The 13,719-nt window shown below is 48.9% G+C and overlaps 1 protein-coding gene across 2 annotated transcripts in view; it reads right to left on the reverse strand.

The window, feature by feature from the left end:
- Window positions 1–13,719, reverse strand: part of UBAC2 (UBA domain containing 2) — a 220,465-nt gene that overhangs the window by 46,227 nt on the left and 160,519 nt on the right. For both annotated transcript variants that reach the window (XM_006141531.3, XM_006141532.3), the window contains one exon: window positions 7,919–8,164. In XM_006141531.3, the coding sequence (XP_006141593.1) occupies window positions 7,919–8,164 (246 nt within the window). The remainder of the gene's footprint in view (window positions 1–7,918; window positions 8,165–13,719) is intronic.

A 13,719-nucleotide genomic window follows, 5' to 3' on the forward strand; every position in this document is an offset into this window, starting at 1 on the left:
GCAAACCCACCCCAGCCCCGCACTGGCTTGGCTGTCTTCCCATAGCGGCTGCAAAGGTCTGGCGGGGTGGGCGTGCCCATTTACCCTCTGGGGCAGCACGCTTCATTAGAGCCAAAGGAAAGAAGGGCACGTGAGACACACAGTCCCTGCCCTGTACGAGCTCGTCTGTCCCTGAAGCGAGTAACACACAAACCGTGAAAAGTGACGTGACGGCCCTGGCACTGCAAATAGGACCCACAGGTGCAAGTCGCTCGATGACTCTGGGATGTCATCCCCGTGGAACTGGCAACTCTGTTATGGAGGGGGAGTGAGGCAGAGCACACAGCGCAGGGGAGCCCCGTGCGTGCCCCTCCGTGAACTCATGAACGAACAGGACCACTACGGCGGTCAAGAGAGACGAGGAAGGAGTCACAGACAGGATGTTATACGGCACGCTGTTTTCATCGTCACAAGCCCTGAGACAATCATCCAGGAGCTTCTGGACAATGCCTACCTGTGGAAGTGTCTAGAAAGACCCGGAAAGGTCAAGCACGTTTGGCAACACTATGATCACATGACTGGGCTTGATGATGGATGTGAGGACAACTGCACCCCGGCCCCACCAGCACTCCCGCCTCAAGCTCAGATAGACAGGTCTATGGGCTGTGGCTGTGTGCTGTTTCCCAGGGTCATGGAGATGCTCCATCCATGGAACGGAATACTCCGCTATGGAATGCTCCATCCATGCCACGACGCGGAGTAAAAGTGCTTTCAGGCCTAGCCACGATGGCGTCCAGTTGGTGCCACTGCCTGGGAGGCTGCAGGCTGCTTGGGAGGTCCGGTTCCCAGCCAGCCCGAAACACCGGGTACAACTGCACATGCCTTGGGAGCGCTGCGCTGACCGGGGGGCGGGGACAGGACGACTGTGACGTGGGGAGACCATCAACAATCTCTACCTGTTTCTCTGTTTCTTTCCTCCTCTCTCTCAAGAAAGGGAAAAAATGCTTTCAGTAACACGAGGACGTACTTTATGGTAGCAGAGTGACTGTAGCGGACGTAGGTGTGACCACACGGTGCTGAGGATGAGGCTAGCTGGCAGAGGAGTGGCGAGGCTCGTGCGTGCCCCTCTCTGGCTCCTTCTTCCTCCTTAGCATGTAGCCACAGCAGGCCACCTATGTCCACCTCCCACGGAAACACCTCCAAAGGGAACCGGTTCTTGCAGGGTCCAGTGGCCTTTTCCAGGTATTACTTCTGTTTGGCTTCCTTTGGGGAGGTGGCAACGGAATCTGCTGAGCACCGGCTTTGTCTGGAACATTCCTTGCTCTGTCCTGTTCCCTTGCTGTCTCCTCCATCCCTTGGATTTCTTTTCTTTGTACTCTCTAACAGGGGTTCGGGCCTGCTCCTCCCTTGTCCTCTCAGAGAACATCTGCGTACCTGTCCAGCCCTGACCACACATCAGTATCCTGCTGGCCTGGCACGAAAGGCTGCAAATATGTATGTTTCTAACGAGAGGAGGACAGACTGCACATGGGAGGGAAGGAAAGAGAGATCTTTTTTTTTTTTTTTAAACGTCTTGCCATGTGGTAACTTTCTTGTCCCAAGCTCACACTCACAGAGGACATAAGGGCACATGACTGCATGGACGTGTTTAAACTGGGCTGGGACCCGAACCCAGGCCTCCCACGCAGCGTCGGTGACGGAGCAGCAGTGCTCTGCTTGCACGTCCGTGACTGGGCTCGTTCTCTAAGTATGTAATGCCATGTGTTTACCTACTGATTCCCCCAGACTGAGCATCGCTCACATACTGGAGAGATAAAAGGTCTCCCCCATCCTACGACTCCTTGGTAGAGAGAGGGAAAAGATGACTGTGAGAGTCGGGTGGCGAGTGCCATGGAGACAGCAGGGCTGTGGAGCAGAGTGAGCCTTGGAACCCTCATGGGGCCTGGGGACACTGAAGGGGTAATGGGAGTCGGGGGAGCGAAGCAGCAAGTAGGGCTGGGGCGAGCTGGGGCCTGGTGAGGAGGCTGGCGCAGGAACGGTCCAGCTGGGCAGAGAACAGGGCGGATGTGAAGCAGGCAAGTGTGAAAGGACCCGGGTGTCAGGTCGTTCCACCCAGGTGGCCCTGGCTGCTGCAGGGTTCACAAGCAGGCTGGGCTGGTGTGAACCACCCCACAGCCTCCAAGAGCCCCCAAGGCTGCAGGGTGAGTCGCCCAGCTGGGCCTGTGTTCTCGGGTCACTGGCAGAGGCTAGACAGCGGGGTGGGGTGTGCGGAGGCAGTCGGTGGCAGAGACAGCAGGAAGGGGCTCCTGTGGAAATCCGGGCCCCTGCGCCAGGACGGGGTGCAGAGGCGGAGCGCAGAGGCGGAGCCATGGCTTCTGTCAGAGGGACAGGCTCAGGACACTTTGCTGGAGGGACAGCAGGAGGGCGCGGGATGAGAAAGCGGGAATGTCTTGGGGAAGCCCTGGGCTGGCGATGGTGCTTTTCATCAAGGTAAGGAGAGGCAAGGAGAAGCACACTTAGCAAGGAAGGTCCATGTCAAGTGCCCGTGACTGGACTTTAACATGGCCTTTGATCTGCCCCCTTCTCTGTGGCCTCTCCTTTCTCTGTGGCCTCTCCTTTCTCTGTGGCCTCTCCTTTCTCCCATCAGCTTTCTGAGATAACGGGCCTACTGGGGAAACCACGTTCACCACCCCTGATGTAAGCCAAACCTGCTGGAAGGCTTACAACACCCACTTCCACCACTGCCAGTCGCTATGTAATTTCCCACTGCGCACCGTCCACGCATTAACCAGACCGGGCCTCAACTCGTTTGTTTTCAGGACGCCATGTCACCTCCACACTTGCCTTGCCGAGCCTGTTCTCTGGAATAAGGCACCTCCTTCTCTTCCCCATGCAAACCCTGCCAGTCCTGCTAGTCCCCGAAGCCTCTGACAGTATCAGTCTCACAGCCCAGGGCACCTTAGTGAGTACTTCACTGTCCTCAGACAGTCCCCGATGACTTCTACTCTGCCTGAGTTCTCTGAGGTTGGCCGCAGAGACCTGCCGGCCCAGTCAGACGGCACTGCAAGCAGTGGAGAGGCCAGGCGGTGGGTGACAGCGAGCACTGAGCAGGTGCCAGATGGCTGCGACATATGACAGAAGCGGGCAGAAATCTAAATGAATATGTGAAACAAGACTTCGGTGTTATTTTGGAATCCTTGAAATTAGCAACTGCAGACAGGTCATTTCAGTACAGTAATTAGTAATTGAGAGGTTGGCCACATAAACTCTGGGTTCTATTAAAGACAAATGAAAAACCAATCATCTTTCAACAAATAACAGACATATTTAAATGTAATAACAGTTTGAGATTGCCTACAGTAAAGATAGGCTTTAAAGAGAGCAGACAAAAAGGTAATTTTTATCTTTGTGTGAGAGAAGAAGAGAATGAGGGGCAATTTTTTTTTTTTTTTTTTGAGAGAGATTTTTGCTACAGGGCCCATGTGCTCACTAGAGAGAGAGACAGACAGAAAATAAGAAATCCCCCTCCCCAGGGGATGGCCACACCACAATCTCTTCTCCTGCATTCTTCTCTTGGGACCTTGGACAGGCATGCACCCATGCCCAGCATGAGTTTCAAGTCACCGGATCTGGGAGTCGAACTGCGGTAGACTACGGCAGAGTCCAGTGATGTACCATTATGCTATCCATGGGTCTCGTGAGGGGCATTTTTAATTGGGTCTTGCTGTGCCACGATTCTGCTCTAGTCCTCCAATTAGCTAGGATTAAGCAGATGCACAGCTGTGCCGCATGTTCAGGTTGGCCTGAGAACTGAACCTGTGCCTCAGAACTGAACCTGTGCCTCCTGCACTGCTCTCGGCCTCCCAAATGGTGGTGCTATCTGTGGGCCACCACGGCTGGGCAAATGGTATGTTTGAAACATACGGAAGACAATGGCAGCCAAAGTTCTAACTGTGGGTTAAACAGTTGCTCTGATTGAGCCTTAAGCCTGGCACTGAGTTTTCTGCCAGCCATATGAAAAAGGAAAAAACAGAAAATCACCAAGGAGCCCTTGGCGTTAGCAGCGGCACGATGTAGAGGTCGGGTGCAGAGGCCTGAGGCCCTGACCCTGGATCCAAGCAAGCACCCCTCTGAGCTTCTGGGGGCACAGAGGGAAATCTGTATCTCAAGGCTGACGAGGGAATAAATGAAAGAAGACATGCAAAGTCCGCAGTACATGACTGGCACGATAAATGGCGTGGTCTTTTCATGGATAGAGGAAAACAGTAATTGTGCCAAAGAGAGGGGAGCTGAGCCCCATAATGAGAAGGCCAGTGGCACCTTACAGCTGTGTCCCCAACGCCTAGCCTCGGTCTAGCAGGTAATAAGCTCTATGTACATACTTGTTAAAAAAATAAATGAAAACAGGGACCAGCAGTTGGCCTAGTGGCTATGTTGCTGGACTGTGTAGTCAACCGCGGTTCGAGTCCTGGACCTGGTGGCTTAAACTAATGCCAGCCACGTGTGTGTGCGTGCCCAAGATCCCGAAAGGAGAATGGAGAAGGGATTGCAGCGTGACCATCCCCTCTGGGGGTGATTTCTCACTTTCTGTCTCTCTGGTTTTCTGGTGAGCACACGCACCCTATAGTAAAAACCTCTCGAAAACAAAAACAAACAGAAAAAGAAACATAAATGAAAGGAAACTTCTCCCCTGGAGTCACAGCCCAGCGTCACTGTGCCAAGCCGGTTCTGCAGGTATAGGCGCCGCGGGGCCCTTCTTCAGTAGCTGTTTGGTAGAAGCGTTCTGCACTTGGCGATCTAGCATATGTATCTGATTAAAGCTTAAAGACAAAGGTTACGCATGCTGAGTGACGGTGCTGAGCTGGAGCCTAAGCTACTGAGGCTGTCCGGGCATGTGAGAACTCAGCTTACGGAGAAGCAGTATGCTCTCGGCTATCCAGCACTCATCGTAAAGGCAAGAGCCCAGGGGCTGAGTTCTGCTCTGAATTCAGACTCTGCAGGGAAAGGACAGCCTGTGCACATGGGGCAGCCTGCCAAGCAGTGGGAGCCACCACCAACAGAGGCAGGGACGTCACCCGTCCTGGCGGGGATGTTCGCTCCCCGAGGGCAGCAATTTGGGTCTGTTTCATTCACTGAGGCTTGGGCTGTGCCCACGGGCAGATCTGCGGTGCGGGAAGGACATCGGGTGCAGCTTGTGACAAGCCACCGAGGTGGCCTGCAGAGTGGGTCCCTGGGGAGCTGGGCAAAGGTACACATTCCCAGCAGGGGACTAGACACACGCGAATACCGCTGCTGGGCCACTTGCAGGTCAAGTGGGAGCACGTGGTCTACATCAGGAGAGCCACTAAGTTATCAAGTCAGGTGGGCCCAGGTGAGCTGCAGGAGCAGGGTACCCCCCCAGCCCCCCAGTTCCCACTTGTGTTGCACCAAAACCTCTTCTCCAGCTCACCCCTGCTGCCCACAGGGGGTGGGACCCTTATGATCAGGTGACAGGGATGTGGTTCTCCCTCACCATAAGCAAGCCTTCCAGCCAAGGGTGAGGGGACTCGAGAATGAACAGTAGAGGAGGGAGAAGGTCACTGCACTGCGGTCTCGAGCCCACAATAGATACCTTATTATCTAAACTGGAAACCCCAGAATTACCTCTCCTCCTTCTCGCCGCTGGAAGCTCTAGAAGGAAGTAGAGGGGGACACGGGTCATCCTGGTAACAGTCCCCGTGAAGGCTTCTCCCAGGAAAGGAGTTCCACTGGAAGTGGGCCGAGCTGCTCGGAGAATGCAGGTGAGACAAGATCTAAGCAGCAGGGGGTCTGCGGTGGAGGCGGGAGTGCTGTGCAGATCCCTCCGCAGGGACTCCTCCAGGACTGCAGAGCCCAACCTTCCAGTTGCTGCAGGGGTGTTGGCATCTGAGACCTCCTCTGTGGCAGGCCCATCTGAGGAGAGCCCACCTGCCTAGGATCTGCCATTTGTACCCAGTGACTGGTGGCGGGAAGTGAGGGAGGTTAAACACTGTGCCCCCTGGCCCCAACCTGGACAACCCAGGAGGGCTCTCCCAGCCGCTCTCTCCATGAGATCCACCCAGGCTTCCACAACTGCAGAACTTCTCCCTCTGCCCGACCTTGCTGATTCCTTCACCGGTCCTTCCCCCACCAAAATGTTGTTGCTGACACCGTTTGCCAATAAACCTCATGTGTAAAACTCTTCTTGGAGGGGGCCAGCAGGTGGCAGAGTGGTAAAGGTATTGGACTCCCACAGAGTCAAATGTGGTTTGAGTCCCGGACCCAGCAGCTTGAAACAGGTTGGCACTCATGTGAGCATGCCCAAAATCCTGGGAGGAGACTGGAGGAGAAAGGATTGTGGCGTGGCCCTCCCCTTTGGGGAGTGATTTCTCACTTTCCTTCTCTGTCTTTCTTGTCTCTCTCATCTCTCTCCCTGGCAAGTTCATGTGCCCTGTGACAAAAAGCTAAAATAAAAATAAAAATCTTCCTGGAGGAGCCAACCTGAGAAACACAATTCCTCTAGATTGCTCACGAAGACTAGATCTACAGTTACCTGGGAGACTCCCCCCAAGTATTTCAAGGCTACATCAGACGCGCTGTTTTCCTCCGAATCCGTCCTTCTGATTCAGGTGAAATGGAAAGATCATGGTCCATCCTGTCGCTAAGCTAGAAGCTCTGGCATCTCCGACTTCCTGTCTCAGCAGAAGCTCCGCCCCTTCTACCTGGAAAACACCTACACTCACTACCGCCCAGTTTCTGCTGGCACTGGTCATTTGGAGTTCTCATCCCTGTCACTGTCATTCTTCTCTTAGTTTCCTTGCAAGACCTAAACACGAGGTCTCGTCAAGGACCTACGCGCACCTCAGATTTAGTTCTTTCCTTGCAGAACGTCCTGGGTGCCCTGTCTTCAGCACCCCACCCCACCCAGAGCGTAACTTTCTCATGTACGCTTCCAGGTTCCTCTCTAAGGCTGTGGTACCTGTCCTCCATCTTCGGATAATGGGCATCTTCATGGCTGTTCCAGAGTCACCTCAATTCTAATACCTCTGTGGGAACCACTTTTCCTTGGCTCTTTCTCCTGTAGACGCAGCCCTTAATAAGGGCCCCCTTCCTCCAACCCCGGACGTACACTCCAGGACCCGCATGACCAAGGGGGCTCCAAGGGCAGCAGGCCTGATCTCGCTCTCCAGATGGGCCTCTCGCACCCAGTGCTAGCAGGAGGAAGGCAGATGGCAGGAGGTGACAGTACTGCCTCCTGCCACTCCAGACGGTAAAGGAGGCAGAGGCAGGGAAGGGTAATGGACGGGCCCAGCGAGCTGGATCACAGAAGCGTCCCTAAGAGCGGGCCTGAGGTTTCTGCCAGAGGAAGAGTACCCTCCTTCCCCAGACTCCCTTGAGTCAAAGCAGTATCGGGTTGTTTGGGTTCAGCCGTGCAGGTGAACGCACGAACATTTCTGATTGCTGATGACCAGGTTAGGAAAGCACCGCACCTACTGACTGACTCATTCGCTGTTCTCTCGAAAAGTTTCTTACCTTCAGATTGTCTTCATATCTACCCCAGGAGAATCAAGAAGCTTTATATTTGCTGTTCATTCCAAAGCATGTGATTAGCACTCTAAACAGGAAGACACTGTGGCTTTTACAAGATTATGAAAACAGATAAATATCTTATTTTGTGAACTAGGTTGGTGTTTCTCTAAGAAATAACGCTTATTGAATGCAAATGGAGCGAGAATGTCCAGTCTGACCAACCCTTCAGCTGCCATTTATGTTTCACCTCTTGAAAAAACGCTGAGCAGCCCCTGTCAGAGACCTACGCTCTGCCTGGAAGCACATCAAGCCCACCTCACAACGCTCGGCAAGAAAACGCAGTCTCCAGCACGCAGCCCTCCCGGGGGGAACGCGCCCTCGGTCGCCGCGCCTGTCACCACTCTGATCTCACCTGCTGCTGCCTGTGCCGCCGCGCCTGGGCGAACTGTGAGTGCGTCAGCTGCTGGTCCAGCAGCTCCATCCTCTGCTGTCTCTGGATGTCCACGGTGGCGCCCATGCCGACTCTGGCTTCGCTGGTGGGTTCTGAGGACGCGAAGACGGGCTCGAGCGTCCAGGAGAAGAACTCTGCCACCCGCCTGGGGATGCAGAGCACCTGCTGAAACCGTAGCACTTGGCTGTCATAGCACATCCCAGAAATCTGGAAGAAAGAAGTCCGACGGGGTTGTTCGAGCGCAGTAAAACAGTACAGAATGGATTTACCGTAGAAATCAAGCAGCCCGCTTCGCAGATGGCATTTGCCTTAAGTTTAGCAGTGGTAAGGTGATAAGCAAAAATCCCTACCAAGTTACAGAGTATTCAGAACAAAACACTTACTTTACTCAGTAAAACGAAGTTGTTTTTATTAAAATAGGAGACAACAAATCTTAGCCACTCAACACTCAAAGTACTGGTAAAACATTTTAAAAACAATGTCTTCACTTAAAAAAAAAAGAGAGATCTGATTAGCAAAACACTTTCACCCTGTACTAACTCTGTGGTTACCTTTATTGGCAAATGGCCACTAGAGGAACAGATACCGGCACAAAGTGACTTTGATGCTCAATCATCTGACCCAGTCACCTAATACATTTACCTAGAAATAAGGACAATCTAAAATCTTGGCTTTTATTTACATAGTGTTTTATTGATTCCCCCCCTCGGTTTTACCTTCCATATCAATGAGCAATTTACGATTCTCTTTATTAACAAACCCATTTTACACCTTTAAGGTCACTTATGTGGTAGAAGTCTCAAGATGCCCTATGGTTTTCTAGATTAAAAATGACTACGGCTATTCCCTTGTTGACAAAACAAACACTTTAAGTTTGTGAATATGAGTCTTAGGATAAGAAGTTATTCATACTACATTAGACAATTTTCTGTCTTACATCAGAAAAGTACACATTAATGTCTCATTAACAAAATGTGTATTGTGAGACCAGCAGTTGGTGTAATGGCTGTCGATGGACTCCCATGTAGCTGATTGCGGTTCGAGTCCCAGACCTGGTGGATTAAACTCATGCTGGGTGTGTGTCCATGCGTGCCCAAGATTCTGAGAGGAGAATGGAAGAGAAGGGATTGCAGTGTGGCCATCCTCCCGGGGGGTCATTTCTCGCTTTTTGTCTCTGTCTTCCTGGTGAGCGCATGTGCCCTATAGCAAGAACCTCTCCAATAAATAAATAAATAAATAAATTAAAAATAAATAAAAGTGTATTAATTAACTGAGCAATGGCTTATTGAGCATGAGCTATATACCAAGCACTGTTCTAGTTACTTAGACCATAGCAGGGGACAAGATAATGAAGTCATGCTTTTACAGACGTAACGATGGCCAATAGACCAGTAAACAAGTGACCACGATACAATTTCAGACATGTCCTATGACGGAAATAAAGTGACGCACGGCAGGGACCAGCCTCAGGCTAGGTGGTCAGGGAGACCATGGAGGAAGTGATACTTGAGCCAAGGTTGTAACGATGACAGATGCAATGACTTGAAGACTTGGGAGAACATTCGAGGCAGAGAAAATAGCAAGTGCTATGCAGGAATGGCTTGGGAGTGCCTGTGAGGCATCTCAGCGGAGCTCCCAAGTGGATAGCTGAGACACGAATCTGGGACTCAGAGATTCCAGAGGAATCGTAATGTTCGCAGAGAGAAGGACTGGGCAGTCCATCCTTATTACATGGTATTTGAGCAATGGGACTAGACAATGCGAGGAAGAGAACTAACAGAGAAGAGGGCAGGGCAAAGGCGCGAACCAGCAGGCGTGCACCAGTATTTTGTGGATGGACAGAGGAGACACGAAGCCACACCAGAAAATGGAAAGCACCTGAGTGATTAGAATTCATGGCCGTACAGGAGGGAGAATCCAATGCAGCCACAGGGTCCCGAGGAACTCAGACAGGCTCAGGGGTCAGGGGCCAGGTACGGCGGGAGGCAAGAGAGGGGTGGAGGGGGACATGTGTGTGAGAGCACCCAGTTCCTCACACCAGGCATGGCCGTGCAGCTGCCCTCTCTCTCCTTCACAGACGGCACGAACCAAAGAGGGTCTGAGTGGGCAGAGCAGGCACAGGGAGCCTGGGTCGGGGGTTCCACCCTGGCAGATTCCTCGCAGACCACGGAGCCCTACCACGTGTCTCAGGGCCTCCAGAAGAAGACACAGGGAATATAGGGGATGTGGGACTATTTAACAAGACGATAGCTGAGAGCATTCCAGAATTAATATGCAAAGGAAATCCTTAGACTGAAAATGAAATTCCAAAAAGGATAATAAAATGAAATGTACACCTAGATCCTTTGTAGTGAAACAAATCTTTAAAAGTGACCAGTGATAAAACTTGCACTGCCTAGAAAGGAAAAACAATTATCAGCAGATAACAGCAACAAAAACCATAAGATACTTGGGAACAAATCCACAAAGAACACGTTAGGCATTGCTAGAGAAAACTAGGTATACTAGGGTATAAGTGACTTTTTACAAAACCAACCCTAGTAATAAGATATCACATCCACCAATGATGGGAAGATACAAAACTAAGACACCAATTTCCACCAAATTAGTAAATATATAAAGCTGATAGCATTCACAATAAAATCCTACCAGGGCATTTTGTTGGAATGTAAATGCCAATTCTCAAATTCACATGGAATATGTAAAGTTTAAAACCCAAATCATGTTGGAAGAAAGAAGCCAGACAGGCAGGATGGCAGACTGTGATTCCATGTCATCAGTGAACAACTCTGCACTGCATGTCTAGTAGTAAAATGATAAGGTGGAACACAGGTGAGAGCAGGTGCCGGGAGAGTCCCAGGAGGGAGGGCGGAAGGCTGCAGGGCTGGCTCAGTCGGTCAGGGCCGGTGCGGTGGTTTATGAGTGTGTCCACTTTGTGACATTTATGGTTTAAGTTTCAGCATGTGTTACATATCACAAGGTAATTTAAAAAAAAAACATAGGGGGGACCAGCAGATGGTGTAGTGGTTATGTTGCTGGATTCCCACATGGCCGACTGTGGTTCGAGTCCTGGATCTGGTGGCTTGTAACTCATGCTGGGAACGTGTGTGTACATGCCTAAGATCCTAGGAGGAGAATGGATTGTGGTGTGGCCATATCCCCTGGGGGATATTTCTCACTTTCCCTGTCATGTCTCTGTCTCTTTCTGGTGAGCGCACATTTCCCCAAAGCAAAAGCCTCTAAAAAAACCCCTAAGGTCTATCAGATTTTAAGATCTACTATAAAGCTCGGGTAATTAAATCTGTGCGATCCTGACGTGGGGTTTCTGATATGGACTAGAAGAACGAGTGCCTAGAAACAGATTCCTGGATAAGGGCACTTGGTATACAACAGACGTGAGTAAATTAAGGGGATACACTTGCTATCCAAAGAGGAAGGAAAAAATAGGTCACTCTTCCGGATACCGTCATACATGAACTTCTAATAGAGTGAGGACACAGCTATAACAGATGAAGCTATAAATCTTTTTGCACAGAATACTAAAGGAGTATCTTTTTTTTTTTCCATTGAGCTAAGAAAGGATTTTCAAATAATAAACATAGAGCACAAACTACAAAAGAAAACATACTAGGTCGTCAGGAAAGTTATGACGTATTTTTCTATGCAAAAATGTGTCAGGAGTTTCCTGACAACCCAATACGTTTACCTACTTAACAATTTAAAGGCTATCTATGCCAAGAGTTTCAATAAATGAAGCGAAAAGACACGTCAGAGCCTGGGAGACAGTAGGTAGAATTCACGTAGCCTACAGAGGTAGTGTACAGAACATACAAAGAAATCCTGGAGACTTCTAAGAAAAAGACAGTTGACCCACTTTACAAAGCATATGAAAAGGCAATTTCAGAAGAAGCAATTCAAACAGCCAATACATACACGGAAAGAAGTTTTCCCTCACTTGTTTTTAGGAATTGAAATCTAAAATGAACAATGTTAACTATAATAACAATATAGTTATTATAGTTTTAATAACTATAATAACAAAAAAATCTCTCTATCTGCTATCATCCAGTTCTGGTGAGTATGGTGGCACTGAGGACTTTCTCATGGCCTTCAGGGGAGGTGGAGTGGGGCTGTCCCACTGGAGAGCAATTTGAGGCTTCCTCCTGGGGCTGAAGTATGCTCTAAGGAAGGCAGAAACGGTGTCCCCAGTAGAGGAATGACTAGAGTGGGGTTACTCATACAGCAGAAGAGTACACCGCCATTTAAGTGAACTTGATGGGTATATGTTAATATGTTTAAAGCTGAATGAAAAATATGCATAAAAGATATATATTATATGCATCTTTTTGAAAAATTTCAAAACATAAAATTAATAGTTGCTATGGTTTAAATGTGTTCCCCAAAGTTCACGTGTTGGACACTTAATCCTCATTGTAACGGTATTAAGAGGTGGGACCTTTTAGAGGCTCTGCCCTCGTGAATGGATTAACAGTATGCTGAGAGTGACCTGCTGACAAAAGGGCAAGTCTGGTCCCTGTTTTCTCTGTCTTAGGTGCTCACTTGCCCTTCTTGTTTGCTACAGGATGGCCCTTGCCTGATGCTGGCACCATGCTCTCGGTATTCCCAGCCTCTAGGATTGTGAGAAATAATTTTTTAATAAATTACCCACATTGTGATATTCTGCTATAGCAGCAGCAAACAAAGATGACCATCTATACTCTCTTTGACCACAATCATATGAAGTAAGTCAGAATCACAGAGAGTAGTTCTTACACAGCGGGGTCATGGCAGAGGGAAAGGGGTGAGAAGTAGCATTGTCTGTAACAAATATATTATACACACACACAGATGTATATATATACACACAGCAAATAGATATATATGAAGTAGATATGGCCCCCAAAATATCATGAATTGGAGGTGAGGAAGAAAAATCCCTTTTATGAAGATCTACAATAGTATGAAGGAAAATAGGAAATGGGGTGAACGACAGCACAGCCACACTGATTTAGATGTATAAACAACAAAATATGAAAAAGAACAGACCAAATGAAAACTGTGAGGTATAAAGTTAAAAAAAATTAAGCATTTAAAAAATTATTTATTAATTCATTTATATTTTTAATTCGACCAGGGAGGGACAGAGAGAAAGTAAGAAAACAAGCCATTAGGTCTGGGGCTCACACTGTGGTCAACCACATGGGAATGTCCAGCACCTTACCACTGCGCCACCTGAAGTGAAATATTAAAAGTATTTAATATTTTTAATACTGGTCCCAACATTTTTATTTTTTAACCTCAAAATAGCCAAATCACACTGTGGATTTGTCCCTTTATCCCTTTAGATCTGTTTTACCTTCATGTATTTGGAAGCTATTATCAGGCATACATACGTTTATCACAGACCATTTTATCAAAGCAAAGTATCCCATAGTGTTTAGTTACGCTCACGGAGAAGTCTATTTTGTTTGATATTAATGTGGCCATTTTATCTATCTTATGATTGTAAGCATGATAGAGCTTTCTTCTTTTACAATCAACCTTTCCTGTGTCTATATTTGAAGTGTGCCTTGCATACAGTAAATAGCATGTAGCTGTTTCTTGCTTGACAATCTCAGTTTTTTGACTATAGCATTTAGCCATTCATAGTTGCTATATCTATCTGGACATGTTGGATTTTGCTATTTGGTTTCCATTTGTCTTTGTCTCATCTGCTTTGTTTTGTTTTTCTTTTTTTTTTTTTTTTTTGTGAGGTTTTTGCT

The sequence above is a fragment of the Tupaia chinensis genome, unplaced genomic scaffold (assembly GCF_000334495.1).
Source record: "Tupaia chinensis unplaced genomic scaffold, TupChi_1.0 Scaffold000057_1, whole genome shotgun sequence".
NCBI classification, from domain to species: Eukaryota; Metazoa; Chordata; class Mammalia; order Scandentia; family Tupaiidae; genus Tupaia; species Tupaia belangeri.